Raw genomic sequence first — 19,681 nt, 5'->3', positions numbered from 1 at the left:
TCTCTCTCCCCTCCCCCCCCAGCGTACTTTCAATCGACATATTTGGACAGTTGGGAAAGGGACTGATTTGTGGTACTGTACTTGCTGTCGCCTGTCAGGGAGCGTCTGTCGTGGTGGCGACAACCTGCCGGCTAGCGAGTGAGTCTCTCTCAGGACGGGTAAATCTGAGGGGATGTCTTTAGTGGAGCCTTTGATTCTCGAAGGCACAGAAAAAGCAACGGGGTTGATTCCTGATGGGGGTGTACTGAGGCGAAGCGAAACCCTCTAAAATGCCGCCTATCCGCTTCGGCGAAAAGCGTATCTAACCTATCTCGTATAGGTTTCTTCTTAAAACGATATAACAATATTTGAATAATACGATATAACATAATAAATAATCGAAACGATATAACAATATTTGAATATAACACTTGTATTCAAATACATTTCAACGATAGAATAAGTTTACCTTCAAAAGAAGGCGCTTCTACACAAGCGTTCTGTTAATCGATGTACGTAGAGTAATAAAATCTAAAGTCTGTGGCTCTGCGAGGGTCAAAACTCTTGATGCGAATTTTGCTGTGCAGAAATGGGAACATGAATTAAGCTTTATCGCTGAGGAGGCGTTAATAAAATGATAAAAGTTGGAGGGGGGGTTCCATGTGCAAAAATCCACGGTAGGTACGGTGAATTTTCAAATTCATTATGGCCATTTCCCATTGTAATAGTTAGTAGGGTGTAATTAGTAGATGCATGAAAAAAAAACCGGAGCTTGCTTCCCACAAAATGGACTACTGGGATTATTAGAAAATTATTTCTATATTTTGTCAACTATATTAGCGTTTCTGCACAATTTCTTCTTCTGTTTATATTTCTGGGTAAAATTTTTACTGCAAGGTTTAAAGACTAGCTGCAGCAATACTCTACACGATCTCACTGTTTTCATAATTTGATCTTTAATTTTTTGTAGCTTTTGATTGAAATGGTACTTGGTGGTATAGTTCATGTAAGGTAGAGGTTAATTGGCCTAGCAAACATCACTTGTTCTTCATTGTCCTCTTCAGTAATTAAGTTTTCATGGTGGAATTGCATTTCAAATTTGATAGGCTACATGTTGCCAATATTATTTTTTTGTTGGAAGGTTTTGTTGGATAAAAAAAGATAGTGGTGGTCATCCAAATCAGATAAGGAAACATTTATTCATGTTCTGTTCTTATTGAAAATGTCAGTTGCAGCACAGGTTGATACCAGAATTAGATACTGTCCTTGTGATTTTTTTGTTTCCAAGAAAAACTGATAAAATCACCATTAAAAAAGAGATGCTCAAATAATTTATAATGGTTTTTCTTGGGATACTGGGCCTGATACCATATCTCATTTGAAGCACTTCAGATTACTAATAGTAAAAAAAAAATCCCCCAAAAGAGAATAGTTAATAAAAATGTGAAGTCATTGACTTGGGTTGAAATCCTGTAGTATTTAACTACTGCACATCATTAATTTATGAGATTAATATGAGAAGGAATAAACAATTATTACCAGTCTTAATTATTTGGGGGGAATAAAATTTAGCATCAAATACTTTGATGCAATAATTCTGTAGTATAGTATTTTTGCTATGAGTTTACAGCTTAAAAAAAACATTTTTAGATAACAGTATCTATATTTGTACAGGTTGTCAGTGACATCTAGTGGTCATAGCTTTTCTGCCTGGAAAATAATAAGCCTGGGTGTTAAAAATCTTTTTGAAATCTAGTTTCATTTTTTGATGACTTCATAGACAAGGAGACATGGAGTTTTCCTGGTAATAAAATGGAAGTAGTATTCATTGCTTTTTTTCAGGAAAGTTTTTTTTTTATTTTTTTTTTATTTTTATTTTTTTAATTTGATTTATATGCCGCCCTTCTCCGGAGACTCAGGGCGGCTTACAATGCTTTAAGCAATAGCCTTCATTCTTTTGTATATTTTATACAAAGTCAGCTTATTGCCCCCACAAACTGGGTCCTCATTTCACCTACCTTAGAAAGGATGGAAGGCTGAGTCAACCTTGAGCCTTGGAGAGATTCGAACCAGCAGAAATTGCAGGCAGCTGTGTTAATAACAGGGTGCACTAAACCCTTGTACTATCAAGGCTCTTAATGTCCTAATGTAGCCTACAAGTGTGCTACTTCCTGACAAAACTCCCATCCAAACCGCAACCAGGCATTTCCTACTAAATTTGTTAATGAACCTTTTAAAACTTTTGAATGCTTGCTGCATTTTATATTATGCAGCTTTTAAGAGCAGTTTGCTTTGGTGAAGAAGCTGCAATACAGCTTGCATATTAAGAGCTATACTGCATCATTCCTTGTAATGATCTCTTTATTTCAAAAAATGCAGGAGATAATCTTTGAAGAAAGAAATTCTATATAAAATTTCCTGATTTTGTGTAGCAATCACTTGGGACTAGGCAAATGTTTAAGATTTGTTGTTTAAGATTGTGGCTTTGTGGGTTTTGTTTAAGATTGTGTTTAAAATTGTGGTTTTGTGTGTTTTTTTCCTTCAGTTTGTGGAAGTTAAATAGCTAGCAATTCACTAAGCAATCTTTTTCTCATTTGTAAGACAAAAACTTCTGATTAGAGTATCAATATTAATTATCTAACCTATCGCTTTGAATATGTCATGGACTTACAGACATTCTTAATGTGGAATATGTGGGTAGATTTCATGGTCCATGAAAAAGAATTATACCCTTATTTCACTAATCTGAAATTAAGTTTTTCATTCAATAAAATAGGCAGCAGAGAAACTTAAGGCTTCTAGAATGCAAAAAACATTTGTTAAGTCATATTATGTTATGTCACTATCAAAAACTGTAATAACCTTAAATAGAGTATTGTATTGTTATTGATTTAATGAATTAATAAAGAAGCAGTATGTTGCATATTTGTTATTTTTAATATACTAATACTTGAACATAATCAGTTTTTGTTATATATGTGTGTGTGTATACATATATGTGTGTATATACAAGTTTCAAGCTGTTGAATCCAGCTGTTATTGAACAGTACAAGGGAGTTGGTTCGCTTTTAACTTTAGCAGTATGAGTCATACTCTAATGTGTTAGTGGAGAAAAGACTGAGCATATCTGGCATGGATACTTGGAAACATACTCCACCCCCCTGGAATACAACACATGTCCACATCTGAAATGCACACAGGTCCTTTTTTGGTAAAGTATTGTTACTATGAATTTTCTTCCACTCTGCTTGGAACTCATCTCTTCCCTCCCTCCACAGATTATTACCACCAACAGCTTTGTGGAAAGGGTCCCAGAAGGGAGAAGAAGGAAAGCAAACAACAGCTACTTTCTAAATCTTCTTAGCTATACTCTCTACTTCTTTCTTCTCCACATTTCTATTATCCTCAATTGCCCTGAGGGAAACATCCTAGAAATTTAATTTCTTTTAAAATAATATTCATTGTATTTACAGTTAGTTAAATTGTTTGTGAATTGCTTTGGGATTTTTTTTAAAAAAATAGGATATTAAAATTGTAGTGACAAAGTTTCTTCTGTACATATCATACCATACCATACCATACCATACCATACCATACCATACCATACCATATCATACCATACCATACCATTCTATTATATTATCATTGGAATGTTTGGGGGACATTCAACAGGAAAGGAACTACTTGAGAATATACTGGTCTCAGTATATTCCTCAGATCTTCTCCTGATACAGTTCATGGGAAGTGAGAACTCTTGGGAAGCACTCTGTACAAGTACATCTTAAATGAGCAAATTCTATTTGGAATAAGCAGTCTTGCAGGGCCCAAGCTATAAAGGATTTCAAAGGCTATAACTAGCACTCTGGAAACAAGCCGGCAATAAAGAAAACCTACAATATTGATATTACATAACAATATAGATTTGTTTCATTTAATATCCAGCCCATTGCATTTTTTTACAATTGGATGTTTTTTTTAAGGATAGTACTATGTACAGCACATTATTTAGTTTTCTAGCGAGGTGACAAAGATATAGGTGACTCTTGTCTGCCCCTTCTCCAAGAGTATTCATGTTAGCACACAGATTAAAGTAGACAAAGGCTTAAATCTGCTATTCCAAAAGTGGGTGAGAGAACAGAAACGCTCCTAGATTATATACCAGCTGTTTTAAGAGGAGAATGACTACATCCATAGTTAAGATGGAATTGTCCTAGGTTCAGTTGACTTTTCAATCCACAGACTCTCTACTTTGATAGGGTTAAATCTTACTTTGTTTCTTCAAGTTTCTTGCATACTCTTGATAAGACCTTCTGACACATCTTGACAGTCTGAAACAGAGAGTTAACCTAGATTTCTCAGAATATTAATTATACCAAACCCCATTTGTTGGGTTATCTCTCCCAATGACTATATGTAAATGTGAAATGTGAAAGAGATTTAATCTTGTGTCATCTCATGTACTGGTAGTCCTCAAATTACAACCATTCATTTAGTGAATATTCAAAGTTATAATGACTGAAAGAAGTAACTTTTTCACACTTGCCACTGTGTTGTGGCCGGCCAGCGGCCAGCAAAGCTGGCAGCAGATTTGGACAGTGAGGAGGTTGGGGAGGAACGTGGGCCAGTCCTGGAGTCTGGGGAAGGCTCGGACGATGGCTCTGAATTGGAGGCAGAGAGGGGGCCAAGGCCAACTGGTAGTTCTTTATTGCCTCCGGAGTCTGACATCAGCGAGGCAGAAGAACAGCGTGATCCTGTTCCCACTGTACGCATGTGCAGAGCTGCCAGGAGACAGGAACAATTAAGGAAACAGGGTCGACTTGGGAATAAGGCTTGGAGATAATTGGCCCCTCCCATAAAACATAAAAGAGAAGCGAGCAGGATGTGAGCTTTTGCAGGAAGCAATTAGTTCATCTGGCCAATTCAAGATTTGAAACATGTCTGTGCCAAGTTGGCCTTGCCCTACGTTTAAAAATTAGCTCTTTGACAGGTGGGTGTTGATAACCTTCCTCTGAAAGATTGTTTATCAAGCCTTGAAGACTGTAAATGAAAGTAATTTACAGCCATATGAATTAAAGATGTTTGCCAGGATTAAGTTTGTGCTGTTTAATTTCTAAGGAAGCCTAGGTCAGAACACAATGTTGCAGCATCTTCATGGCCACGTGATCAAAATTTGGGCACTTGGCAAGTGGCATGTATTTATGGCTGTTGCAGTGTCCCAGGGTCATTTGTTCACCTTTTATGAGGTGAACTTTTTAGAAGTTTTTCTAGCAAGCAAAGTCAACAGGGAAGCCAGATTCACATACTAATTTTCCAACTTTGGAAAGAAAGGTTGTAAAAAGGAGCAAAATTCACTTAAGTACTGTCTTGCTTAGCAGTGGAAATTTTGGGATTAATTATCATAAGTCAAGGATTTATGTCAATGGAAGTATCCACTCAGGAAGAAATCGATCTGCCATGGAACAATGCCTCTAATTTTTGTTTTGTATCCAGAAACATACCAAGACTTCATTATAATAGGGTAGACTACCCCTTCCTCCAGATCTCTTAGTAGTTGCTAGCTTACCAAAAAAAAAAAAAAAGTTTTTGAGTGGATGATAGTTGTCCAATATAACTTGGTCCTTGATCAGACCCATAAGGATGCTAGACTCAGTGTCGTTTTAGAAATATTAGCATCTCTTTCTCCCAAAATGATGCATTCACAATGACCCTTGGTATCTTATTTTTGGCCTTAATTACACTAGATATAAATGAGAATTGTCTTTGACAAACTTTTAAGATTATATTACAATATCCAGCTAGCAATAAAAATATTTCTAAAAGTTTAAATGGTTCTTCCTTTACTGAGTCTGGCATACTTGAAGGGCTTTACAACAATCTTGAGAGCCTTGTTCTTCTATTAGATGAGAATTGGATTCTGAATTGTGGCCCTAGACCACGGCTACAGATCCTTGAAATACCTCCTATCTACAGAACAAGTTGTTGAGCCATTATTACAGCATAGACAGCAAGTAAATACATAAATCATGAGCTTATAGAATGTTATGATGTAGTAGTCCAGCATTTTGGTCATGGTTGCCTCAATTTGATTAGCCCTATAGGCAGCTTTCTAATTCACTACCCAGTATGAAGTATTTAGACTGGCAAGCCAACAGAGTTTCCTACAGATTTGGACCTTTTTGTTCTGACCTTTTTGAATGAAGGAACAGTCGGTTGGGCTATTCTCTCACACTAAATGTGCCATCCTGGACAACTATAACAATTTTATGCAGAAATTTAGAACTGCCTTTGACAGTTCAGTCCATTCAACAAATCGAAAGTTACTTTCACAATTTTATTCAAGAACAAGCAGCCTTTCAGGATTTGAAACATGTCTTGTCTCAGACTACTGTCTTGATCCCAGCTGCGACATTGTGGAAACTGATACTTCAAACTCTTTTGATTGCTAGTTTTTTTCAGACTTCAGCAGAGGATAAGTATCTGTTGCCTTGTACATCTTATTCTAGACTTCTCCCAGCTGGGTGGGATTATGATGTTTGTGATAAGGACTAGCTATCATAAAAGCCATGTTCCAACAATGGAGGCATATCTTAAAAGGAGTGGTTCATCCAATGTAGGAATCCTAAGAATTTGAAATACTTGCAGAAGGGTCATACTCTTACTTAGCATCAGGTTGGGTAGGTGCAATTTTTCTCTGGTTTTAACGTCTACATTCTTTATATTTCTAATTTGCAGAATGAATAGTCAGGTAATCTATGATACAAGCCTCCTGAATGATCCATGTCCGGTTCCTTCTGTCACAATCTTGAAATCAGACAATTTTGCTACTCTTAAAATGGCGCTCCCAAGATGTCTCTTCAAACAATAGGACCCATATATCAGAGTTCAGATGGGTGACTTCAAGAGAGTCACAATTTGATTTCAGTTTCCAATCTGCTGTTGCTGACTGCAATTCCTCTAATGCTGATACATATGCACACCCATACCTCTACCAATATCCTCCCTTTCACAGCTTGCCATTTTGCTTCTTGAGGGAGTATGTTTATGTGGGTTTTCCCATATCTTATCTTGCAACCCTGCAAGAGGTGCTTGCAGATAGTTAATGATCTTGGTGACATGCAAGTATAGCTGCTGTCTCACAAAGCACATCATTCTGGAGCATACCTGATTGTCTAATTCTGGCATATACATAGCTTGTCCCTGTAAGAGCTGAGATGGCACAGTGGTTAGAATGCAACTGCAGGCTGCTTCAGCTGACTGCTAGCTATAGTTCGGCAGTTCAAATCTCACTGTCTCAAGGTTGACTCAGCCTTCCATCCTTCCAAGGTTGGTAAAATGAGGACCCAGATTGTTGGGGGCAATATGCTGACTCTGTAAACCGCTTAGAGAGGGCTGCAAAAGCACTATGAAGCTGTAAATATGTCTTAAGTGCTATTGCTAGTGCTATTGCCCACTGACAATTATTATTTCTCATGCATTTTTAAATAAATTGAATTACGGGTTGTATATTCAGTGTAGGAAGACAAATATTCTAAGTTAAAAATTTATAATTCCTTTGTGTATTTTCTGAAATCTTTTTAAACTGACCACCTTTCACTCTTAGTCCCATAAGGAATTTTTTACTACTGGTAGAATCAACAGTTTTATTTTAAATATTAAGAAATGGTTTCCTGTAGCACATTTTTTTACAATAAATATATAAAACAAGCCTGTATCTGTAATTTACCATCCACACAATACTAAATGGCTACAAAATTCCACAATTAAGGTTTTAAAAAAATATTTGCATATGAAGTTAGTCAGTGAACAGTTAAATGTACAAAGATAGAACACGGCAGAGTTTTGGCAGTAGCTAGCTTGGGAAATGACGTGTTATAACATTTGCTGTTCTAGAAAGAGCAGAGACACGTAGTGTAATTGGGAGTGCTCTGGGTGGCAGTGTTTTTACCAGTTCAATCTTTGTACAAAGTGATCAAGGAGAAGGAGAAGGTGGCAAGTCTTCTGGCTGCTTAATAGAACTATAGTTCTTGTTAATTTTTTTTAGGAACATTGCATAGCTGAGATACAGAACTCATAAACAAAAGAAAGCATACTTTTTAAACATTGATATGGGGAAGGATTACTATTCTGTTCTTGGAATTGAAAAAGGAGCATCTGATGAAGACATCAAGAAAGCATACCGAAAACAAGCCCTTAAATGGCATCCAGATAAGAATAAATCTCCCCATGCAGAAGAAAAATTCAAAGAGATTGCAGAAGCCTATGAGGTATTGAGTGATCCAAAAAAAAGAGAAATTTATGATCAGTTTGGAGAAGAAGGTAATATAATTTCTGTAGTTTCATTTTAGCTATTAATAGAAATAACATTTATGCTGAATATAATTAATTCAAATCAAGAGGAAATGAGCATTTGGCTGTAAGAACTTAATCTGAGAATTTAGCTAAATTATATTTCAGTACCTATACACTCATTACATTTGCAAGTCCTGCTTATGAAATTTGTAATTGATTTTCTATTATGCACAGTAAAATTCTTAATTTCGGTTGCAAGAACTTCAGGAATATTAAGCTGCTTTTGGCTGTGATAGTTGCTGAATTGGTTTATTTTGTCCTATCTTTACAGTAACAAAAATTAAAATGTATACATTATTTTTGTTAAAATAAGATTGAAATAGAATGATGGTATTTCTGAACCAGAGTCCAGGTATCCAGATTGGAATCTTGTCTAAAAAGGAAAGAATTTGCCTGATGTCATGAAAATACCAGGACAAGTTTTCAACTTCCTTTCTAGCTATTAATGTATCAAGGGAATGAGACCTAGTTTTTAGAATTCAGCTACTGCCTTTATCTTTCAAAATCTAATTTAAGATTTGGAAATAGCTTTTTTTCTGCTAATTAAGTTGTTTTTGTTCTGCTAATGAAGTTGCTATTTACATTATAGCCCTGTGTTCTCTCAATGAGATAGAAATATTCATATATTGAATATGATGGACTGAAAACATAAGAGTTAAAATGCATCAGTATTTAATAATTATTTTAGAAACTTGTTTTTTTCATAAATGCATATGATTATGTAAAAATTCAAATTAAGTAGTAATTTATAATTTAAGTATTGCCTCCCTGTATTCTTGGGAAATTTATAAAACCTTGATATGCTGATAGAGACTTATTTTTAAAATTATGAGTCAATGTTCCTAATACCTTTATGTATAGCATTAGGGACAATATCTAATGAGTTAATTTAGTCAGAGTTTAAAATTGACTGTTGTTCAGATCATGGATAGACTGTATCTATTACTCCTTTTAATTAGACATGGGATTGATATGTTTTGAGCACAATCAATCCATTATCTATTTTAGGAAGCATCATTCTGCCAAGTACATGGTATAGTTTATCAAACCTGGCATCCTTTACTTAGTTCTACATCTTTAGTTGCTAAGGCTTAGTAAATAAACACTCCATTCACAAACAATGCATATAATAAGCAGGAAGAGTGCCAATAATGCATACTTAAGCCATACTTCAGAATGCATGTTTTAAACCTTTTTGACACATTATTTGCTGCACTATTCAAACATGGTAAAACCAGCAGAAAAGATAGTTGTTATTATATTAACCATAATGTACAATAATATACAAAGAGGCAGCCAAACTATCTTTTATCAAAATTGATCTCATATCGTAGGTTATTGAAAAGAGAAAAAAAAAGCATGTGATCAACAGTTATATCAGCCTCTGAAATATTTGGTATAGTGATCAGGTATAACTTATGCTAAAGTAGTTTGCAAGGCAGTAAACTCACTGCTTCAAGAAATACTTTTACCCAAAATTTGTATCAGAGATTATTAATTCATGTACAGGTAGTCCTTGACTTAACAATCACAATTGAGCTCAAACTTTCCATTGCTAAAAAAAGGCAGTTGTTAAGTGTCCCACTTTATCACCTTTTTGCCACAGTTGTTAAGCAAATCACTTCAGTTGGTGAGTGAATCATGTGGTTGTTAAGCAAACCTGGCTTTCCCCATTGCTTGTCAGAAGTCAGTTGAGAAGGTTAAAAATGGTGATAACACCAGGAGAGTGTAACTGTCATAAATACATGTCATTTGTCAATGCCCAAATTTTGATCTCGTGGCTGTGGGGATGCTGCAATGGTCATAATTGTGAAGACTAGTCACTTTTTTCAGTGCCATTGTAACTTTGAATGGTCACTAAACAAATGGCTGTAAGTCGGAGATAATTGATATTGAATTTTCTCTTTCTTCAAAATTAAAGTTTTATGATTCTGACACCAGAAAATGAGGTATAAATGTACTAAGATTTTATTTCATAGTTTGCCTGGATTAAAATATTTAGAATATTTATAATCCTATTTTTATAAATAAATACTTATTAAAAATATGGCAGAAACTAGTCTTTGAAAAATCCACCACAAAGTAAATAAAGAAAAGTTCATATGTTTTGAACCTTTTAGCATTGGGATGGATCCAGATTTAGTCATATTTAGACTAAACCCATGAAGAAGATTAGGCTTAAATCAATTGGACTTAAATTAAGTCTTCTTTATTTCATGTTCCTGTTCTAAATAAACATCAAATAATATTGGTAATTTGAACTTGTTTATAATTTAGATAGCCCTATGGGTTCATAGGGCTATCTATCTCAGCGTAAGCTGAGTTCACGCATGATGATATGTCTTCATTTATTTTAAATAATGATATGTAAACTAAACCATAATGGTGTGCATCACATAGGATGCTGAGTAATAAGCCATGATTTATATACTTGATTTATATCATGGTAAAGTAAAATCGAACAAAAGATAGATTAACATAATGTGTGAATCAATTTTTTTCTTGATATTCTGAAAGTCTAATTTCATAACCAAAGTGAATGCATGTGCGTGCATGTGTGCAGGAAACTCAAAGACCAGCTGGCGGTGCGCATGCGTGCGCCAGCCACCTTGTCTTCTGGTTTTCAGTGCATGTGTGTCGGCCAGCTGGTCTTCACGCATGCTGGAGCGCCAGAAACCTGAAGACCAGGTGGCCGGCGCACACATGTGCATCAGCCAGCTGGTCTTCGGGTTTCTGGTTCTTCGGCATGCGCGAAGACCAGATGGCCTGTGCGCATGTGTGCACCAGAAACCAGAAGAAGAACTGGCGACGGCATGCATGCCCACAGAGAGGGTCCTGCATGCCACTTCTGACACGTGTGCAATAGGTTCACCATCACGGGTATAGGACATTCACCATTGTAAATTTTAAAAATTCTCCAAATTATATCAGAAAGATGAATGGTTAATAAGTTGCTTCAATATAAAAGAAAAATATTTAACAGACTTTGTTAGATGCCTATTTTTCCCCCAGAGATTTGTAAGCTAAGTTTTCTGAGGAGAAATGTTTGTCTGCTGTCTAGTCTCACATATGCGCAAATTTTAAATTCTACAGAATCCAAATTCTCTCAATATGGAAATGTTTGGATTTCAGTAAATAATTTGTAAAAGAAAAAGAATACAATGACTGCTCAATAATGTTATCCCAAAGAATTAGGCACTACCATTTTGAATGACAATAGGAAAATGGTGCCAGTGAAAACCAGTGTTCCCTCAAGGGCTCTCTTAGTATACACCAGAGTTCATATTACACTCTGTGTGTGTCTAAAAGAACATTTAAAAATATCAAGCAGACATCAATAGTAATTATCCACTAGTTAAAAAAAGAACATTTTGGAAGCTAGTAAGCTTTCTGATAAATTAATGTTTTCTGATCATTCATATCTACTATGGCAATTATTGGCTTGAGATATACAGAACATGTAACTTATTAAGAATGCGTTTTTTAAAAAAAGATTGCAGAGTTAACATACCTTTTATCCAAATCATCTATTTAAGCAATATAAAGATCTAGCAAAAAGATGAGAAATTGGTTAAATTTAGGAAGGATGTGTAGGTGAAATTATTCACAGAATGTAGGTGGGTGTCATAATGTAGGAAGATAAGCAAGCTTAAAATAATTGAAGTAACTGTTCGTGTAAGTGTAGTAGCATAACTTTGTAAAATCTCCTTATAAAACTTGCTGGTTTGCAATACATCAATGTTTTGTGGACTCCTTTCCACAATAATTTTATTTCTAAAATTCAGTTGGATTTACTTCCAATAAATATGGATAACAGTAAATCTGTTTTGTATATTTGATGAGCAGCCCAATCTTTTATATTCATTCAGAGATGTAATTTCTTTGTGGATTAAACACAGAGATTCAGAATTCCTTAAGACATTACAACTTAGTCAGTGAAAGAATAACTATGACCCACTCAACTGTATTTTATGTTTGATCATATTTAAAGCATTTCTCTCACTATTTCAAGACTTAACCAGTTTCCCCGAAAATAAGACCTAACCAGAAAATGAGTCCTAGCATGATTTTTCAGGATGCTCGTAATATAAGCCCAACCCCAAAATAACCCCCAGTTAAGATTGGCAGCCAGATGGATGCATTTAGTACCATATTTCCCCCAAAATAAGACCTAACCAGAAAGTAAGACCTAATGCATCTTTTGGAGCAAAAATTAATATAAGAGCTGGTCTTATTTTCGGGGAAACACAGTATTTCCTTGCCTTTCTCCCACATTTCCGAGCAGTTATGTATGCATATAATTGGTCTTTTGCAGGACAGGACAAGATAAGATAAGGACTGTAAACTAAAAGTTTATATGAGTTGTTAAAATTCTACAGGACTCTGTGTTTGCTGTAAAACTAACATGGAACTAATTCTGGGTTTTTATGTTGGTTTACGTAGAAATAGTACTATGTTCATTAGAGTTTACCCTAGCTATATAAACAAGGGTATAATTGTTACAAGTTCTCCCCACCTGATGTCACAGAAACACAAATTATTTTTTCTCAAACTGATAAAAGACAAAATATTCCCTCAAGTAAAAGGACAGAGTCATCTGCCCCCCTCATCTTGCCATTCTGATTTCCTATTTTCTGGATTACAGCCAATATTGTTTTGTTAACAAATATAATTATTTCAGCTAGTTATTATTTCTTACGCTTCTGTATTTGGTAGGTTTGAAAGGAGGGTCTGGTGGACCAGATGGTCAAGGAGGTTCTTTCCGTTATTCTTTTCATGGAGACCCACATGCTACATTTGCAGCATTTTTTGGTGGCGCAAATCCTTTTGAAATGTTCTTTGGTAGAAGAATGCCTAGTGGCAGGGACACCGAAGATATGGAAGTGGATGGCGATCCATTTGGTTCCTTTACTACTTTTAGTGTGAATGGATTTCCAAGAGAAAGAAACACAGTTGGTAATCAAGCCCGTCGTAAACAAGATCCTCCTGTTATTCATGAACTGAAAGTATCATTGGAAGAGATTTATCAAGGCTGTACAAAAAGAATGAGAATTTCCCGAAAAAGGCTCAATCCAGATGGTAGAAGTGTCAGAACAGAAGATAAAATCCTTACGATTGATATTAAGAGAGGATGGAAAGAAGGTACCAAAATTACATTCCCCAAAGAGGGCGATGAAACACCCAACACCATCCCAGCTGATATTGTGTTTGTTATTAAAGATAAATTACATCCTCATTTCAAGAGAGATGGTTCAAATATAGTCTACCCTGTCAAGATTAGTTTACGGGAGGTAAGTACTCTTTTAAGTTTAACATCGGATTTTTAATACTTTATACAATTTGTATTTATTTATATTGTTTTATAGAGGGGACACGGTGGTTCAGTGGCTAAGACTCTGATTGATCAGAAAGGTCGGCAGTTCGGCGGTTTGAATCTCTAGCACTGCATAACGGAGTGAACTCCCATTACTTGCCCAGCTTCTGCCAACCAGGAATTTGAAAGCATGTAAAAATGCAAGTAGAAAAATAGGGACCACCTTGGTGGGAAGGTAACAGTGTTCCATGCACCTTTGGCATTTAGTCATGCCAGCCTCATGACCACGTGTTGTCAGACAGTGCTGGCTCTTCATCTTAGAAACGGAGATGAGCACCACCCCCTAGTGTTGGGAACGACTCGCACATATGTGCAAGGGGAACCTTTATACTGTTTTATATTTGTAGTTGAGTTAAACTGGACATAGATCAATGTTCTTTAAGAATACAGGACTTCATGTAAGTAGTTTACATGTTAGATAGCTTAATGTGGAAATATGACATGTAAATTTAGAATTTAATATGGTAAATAATATAATTTGTAGCATTTTATCCTTCTCCCACAAAGTTAACTCCGTTCTTGTTAGCTGTCTATTCAGTGAATTGTTTACCTCTGAACCCTGTCTTGCTTTTTCCTCACTGCAATTGTACACATAAATCATCCAACTTCGTGCCAGTTTTTTGGGCTACTTTTGCTTGCATTTTGCATTTTTATGGGATTTGCAAAACTAGGGTGTGGTGTTGTACTACAACAGTGTTTAGTAAATGTGTTGTCCTTAAATATTCCCCAAATAGAAATGCAAACAGTCTACTATGAAGTAAAATAATCAGAATGCTGGTAGAAGGAAATGAATCATCAAGTATTAGAAATGTTTTTCCTAATCACAAAAAAACAATAACACTATGGGGAGAACAAAGGAACAGCATTCTGCTTGTGTGAGCAGCTCTATGCTGATCTGCCATGATATTTTCATTGATTTCAAATATATTTTATCATAACGTTAATATAATGTTGATATAATTATATTTATATGGCAACCAAAGTTGTCTCCAAGCAAGATGGGCAGCACATGTTTAATAAATAATAAACAAATAAATAATGGACTCTATATTGTCAGTTCAAAAAAATAATAAATAATAAATTGTTAGTTTTCAGTCACCAGATACAGAATAATAATATAATAAAAGTATATCCTAAAACATATATAGTATTTAAAAAGATACCAAGGCCATCAAATTATCCAATATAAGCTCATTATAAATGTTTTGAAATATTTTTTAAAAGTTTATATAGAATTCAATCCCATCAGTAAAACATGAACAGGAAGTATGCTGTATTGGTACTTTTTTATTGTGAGCATGCAAACTAGATGACTATATTTAGGAGATACATCCACTGTAATAATTGTCTTATAAAGTTAGCAGCATTCACATTTAGTTACCCTTAATGCACAAATCAGAATGTTCTATTAGAGCACTGTTTTATGTTCACAAGGAGGCTGTTTCAAAGGAACAGCACTTTACATGAAGAATAATATTGCTAACAAGCCTTGGCCTTCCTGACCTCCCTAACATGAGACAATGCTAATAGTTTTTCAAGGATAGGTCAAACTGGGTAGACTAATGTGGTCCTGCAAGTAAATATACATGTAGGGTTTTATAGATTAACATGATTAACACTGCAACTTTAAAATTACATCCATAAGTTTGATGGCAACCAATGCAGAGCTTGCAGTATAGGTATAATGTGCTCCCTTAGCAGACCCTGGTATGCACATGGGCTAATGCTCTGGGAGTTTCTCTGAGATCCCACAATTTCTCTGTAATTTTCCCACAAATAGTAAGATTGGTCTGGGTGCTAATTGTTCAATACCTGTAGCTTCAAGGTTGTTATGTGTATCTTTTCACGAGACATTAACAATCTCTTAGATCCAGGAAACGCCTCCCTCCCTGGGCTGCTAGAAGGAGACAGGAAGGGCAGGAATTCAGCCCACAGGTAGCAAATGACATCTTAGAGAACATTATTTATTTACATCTATATTGTGATTTTTAAAAAGGTGAGTGTTCCATCTCTAGAATATTCTTGCACAGCAAGAAAAACTCTGACCACAGAATATTGTCTTCTTTTGTCAGAACACCTGTTCACGATCAAAATGGATATTCCAAGGTTAGAACAGTCCAACACTTCTTGCAATCAATTGCATTCCAAGGCTATATACAGGATATTCCTATTAAATGGGATACATATAGCTGCCACTTCTGTTACATTAATCAAAATGTAAGAGGTGGAAATTCATGTCATGTGCACAGAATATATCTTTGAAAGAAAAGATATTGTTGGCAATGTTCCTTTCTCCTCTCTTTACATTTATGCATTCTTTGCACATTTTGTTAAGTGGTAAAGTACAGATGGTATTTATATCCTGAACTGTTCAACTGTTTGGTGGCAACTCTCCACTTACAAAAAAAGATACAACATAGTGGCATTTGCATTTGAATTAATTATACTGTCATTTAAAAATATAATTATTTATCTTTATGGAGGATATGTAGTATATTAGAAGCCTGACAAAATAACAAATATGCTGCTCTTAATTGTTTCAATTTACTATTTTCCAGGCTTTATGTGGCACCTCAATCAATGTACCAACTATAGAAGGCCGAACAATACCTATGACAATAAATGAAGTTGTTAAGCCTGGAATGAGAAGAAGAATTATAGGATATGGTTTACCATTTCCTAAAAATCATGAGCAACGAGGTGACTTAATTATAGAATTTGAAGTAATTTTTCCAGATAATATAGCTCCAGCCTCAAAAGAAGTACTCAGGAGAAATCTTCCTGTATCATAAGAAACATATGTCAGTGAACTGTTCCGAATAGACACTGAACATCAAGGACTTTCAGGTTTATGCTGCAAAAGTGCAGTCTATAACTGTTGAACTTTCCTTTTGTGTGCGCAGGTAGGGAAGTGAATTATGCAGTGTTGCATGAGAATTGGAGTACAAAGACTTGCAACTAAGTATAAGGCTAATATTACTTACCGTGTGTTGGATCTTCCTTTACAAAACACTTTATCCAGTATTTCGTGTCCATGTAATCATGGGTAAAAAGGGAACACCTCTGTCCGTGTATTTCTAATAAAGTGCATAATTTGCAAAGCACTTTAGTTCAGATAATCCTGATTATCTGTGTGTGTTAAAATATTACAGTATTAGAATTCATTATATGAATCTATGTAACATTTGCAATATTTATTTTATGTATATACTCTAAGCTGCATTACCTTTTGCACAGCAGCAAGAAAGTAACATTACTTAAAATGTTTATGAGCCCAAAGAAGAAGTGGGTTTTACATTATTGTACCAGTCTGTGAATTCCTTTACTCCATTATTCTGGTGGTAAATATAGTGACCTAATAGAAAATAAAATTTGATGGCCTACTGTTTTTGGCCTAATAGATTTCCAGCTAGAAATTGTTGTGAAAAGGCATTAATGCTCTCTGGAACTTATATTTCATGAAGTGGCATACTTATAAGCATCAACTGAATAATTAGCCTAATTCAGTTAAGATTGCAATCTTTCTCAAGTTTAGTATTCTTGCAAATTCTGTAAACTGTAAGTTGAACCTGAAGTTTTTATGAGTACATAATGAATTATTGTAAGAAAAAGCAAGGAAACTTTATTTTTGCAAAGACATACACATCCCAACTAGTATTCTTGGGCAGTAGACAAACAGTATTAAATTTAAGACAACACCTTCTTGTTTTGTAATATGGTCAAATGGAAACATTCATGAAATTATTTATCTTTGTTTACAATAAAGCTTCATTTTATTAAGTCAAAATGTGCTAGATAGCACTTTTAAGTGACAGGATGTTTAACAATTATGTAAAGTTAATGATGCCAGTTTTCTAAAACTAGCATATTAAAATCCAAAACAGCTGCAGTAATTGATGGTGGGAGGACACACTTTAAAAATGACTCCTGAATGAATGGGAAATTTTTTAATGGGATTTAGTACAAAGGCTGTAAACTGACAAGATGTGCAATCTTAAACCAGGGCTATGGAAAGCATTTGAAAGAGGTATTTCACAAAGCACATTAAAATGAATGAAGGATCAGTCTTCAAAGTATTAAAACAGTTGTCTGCTCTGCAAATCTCATATAGCTTCTTCAGAAACTCTTCCCAGTTGTCTGCATGCTCATACACAGAACATTTTTGCTGGGACACCTGCATGTGGAGTAAGCAAAGACTGCTTTCAAACCAGTTGCATGTGCCTTGCAAAGGACATGATTACTTTAATGCTTTGAAGCAAAATGCTAAAATGCTCTGCAAAGAACCTCTTTTGAGCACCTTATAACATCCCTTTCTGGAACTAGAAAGAATCTATGAAGCAAGTTTTAATGACTAAAAATGAGAACAAGAAAACTACTTTTTCTTTGTGCATATTGTAAATGTATTTAAATATACTTTATGATAATGTATTGCATTTCATATTTTTAAACATTTAAACATTAAACTATTATTTCTAACTTTTCCCCCTCCAATTGTCAATTTAATGCATGAGAGCAAATGGAAATGGTATTTGACATTTGAAGCATAACATGTATCTGCAGTATGGAGATCATAATGCACTATACCAGTGTTTCTCAATTCTGGGAATTCTGGGAGTTGGAGTCCAGACATCTGCAAGCTGCCAAGATTGAGAAACACTGCTCTATTCTGTTATTAAGAATAAATCCCAATGAAACCTATGGTATTAACAAGATAGGAAATTTCAAGATTGTATATTAAATGAACGGGTTTATACATTATACTAAAATAAGACCATTTTTATGTTTCCTGTTTTGTTGCATAAGTCAGTTGTATTTACACATACTATACTAAAGTATAATCCATGGTTTGCAAACTACAGTGGTTGTGTTCACGCAACATGGTATAGAAAACTTTTTTCTAGGTGTAAATTCATTAATATATTTTAATATTAAGAGACTGTGTAACTATCAAAGTGACCATTTGATATTCCCACAGTCATCTGATCTAATGGTAGTGTTTTGTGGCAGTAGAATTTATATGGTAAGTGTATATTCTATAACGAGCTCCTGGTTTGTCCTGAATATAATGCCTACTTTTTTATTTATTGCATTTAAATCCTGTCCTTCCTCATGCCTTAATTACCTCCTGATCAAACTAACACCCTTTTCATAGAGTTGTTCTTGAAAAACTTTAAGAAGCTGCTGCTGGATTAGAATGCAGCAGCCTCAGTACCATTGGGCAAACAATGGTGCACCCACATAACACGACTGCCACATGAGCCTGCAAATTCTTGGATGCAATTCAAGGTGTGGTTGTCATCTTTAAAGCCCTAGATGACCTGGGATTACATTACTTGCAGGTCTGCCTCCCCCCAGTGGTTTCTGCCTATCTCATCAGATCTGGCAGCATGAGTATACCCTAGTCTTAGGTGAGGTAATGGTGACTTGATCTTACAAGTTTGATTAATGAATAAAAATAAATGATAAAGAGTTTATTAAAATGAAAAACTGTTGAATGAAAAACTGCAATGATGCAAAATAACTAGCAGAAATAAACAAAACACATGAAAATTTTTTGAATTCTCTAAAATGTACAGTTCCGGGAATGGAATGTTCCACAGAACATTGGAATATTCAATGTTTCTTTTAGACCATACCGATCTAGCTATTGCTGGGAAGATCAATACTGATTAAAGAAAGGCTAGATCAGTATAATTCAGAAAGAAAAATAGAACATTCCAATGTTTCCCAAAATATTTTTGGAAGGCTTTAAGAGCTGTAGCCAAGGAAACATTAAAACACTGTTTGCTAAGTTTAATACATCCAAAACTTACATATTTCTTGAAAGTCACAGTGAAACCCATGAATAAAACTATATTTCTGTTTAAGCTATTATAAATCTGATTGTTTTTAAGAAGGTTAAGACTTTGTTTGTCTTTGATTTCTATGAAATTTAATCCCAAAAGGATCGAGGAAGCAATAATTGATTTTGAAATAAAG

General features: G+C 35.0%; 1 protein-coding gene across 3 annotated transcripts; it reads left to right on the top strand.

The window, feature by feature from the left end:
• Positions 1-46: 46 nt before the first annotated feature.
• DNAJB4 (DnaJ heat shock protein family (Hsp40) member B4) lies at positions 47-18,183 on the top strand. Of its 3 annotated transcripts, none has more exons than XM_070941242.1 (4): positions 47-138; positions 8,125-8,295; positions 13,045-13,619; positions 16,261-18,183. In XM_070941242.1, exons 3-4 carry the CDS (start codon positions 13,161-13,163, stop codon positions 16,492-16,494), a joined length of 693 nt encoding a protein of 230 aa, XP_070797343.1. In that variant the 5' UTR covers positions 47-138; positions 8,125-8,295; positions 13,045-13,160; the 3' UTR covers positions 16,495-18,183. The 3 variants fall into 3 exon arrangements, with proteins under 3 accessions (XP_070797343.1, XP_070797344.1, XP_070797342.1); XM_070941241.1 differs by having other exon boundaries at positions 50-138; positions 8,021-8,295; XM_070941243.1 differs by lacking the exon at positions 8,125-8,295.
• Positions 18,184-19,681: the final 1,498 nt, after the last annotated feature.

This window comes from Pituophis catenifer, unplaced genomic scaffold (genome assembly GCF_029215685.1).
Source record: "Pituophis catenifer annectens isolate HBS135680 unplaced genomic scaffold, rPitCat1.0.hap2 SCAF_3, whole genome shotgun sequence".
NCBI classification, from domain to species: Eukaryota; Metazoa; Chordata; class Lepidosauria; order Squamata; family Colubridae; genus Pituophis; species Pituophis catenifer.
This window is presented reverse-complemented; position numbering and strand designations above follow the sequence as displayed.

What these genes read in the sequence shown, in the direction of transcription:
- DNAJB4 (XM_070941241.1), top strand. Translation starts at nt 8,085, where the DNA reads ATGGGGAAGGATTACTATTCTGTTCTTGGAATTGAAAAAGGAGCATCT. An exon ending in TGATCAGTTTGGAGAAGAAG is followed by an intron (nt 8,296 to 13,044) that starts GTAATATAATTT and finishes TGTATTTGGTAG; the next exon opens with GTTTGAAAGGAGGGTCTGGT. An exon ending in TCAAGATTAGTTTACGGGAG is followed by an intron (nt 13,620 to 16,260) that starts GTAAGTACTCTT and finishes ACTATTTTCCAG; the next exon opens with GCTTTATGTGGCACCTCAAT.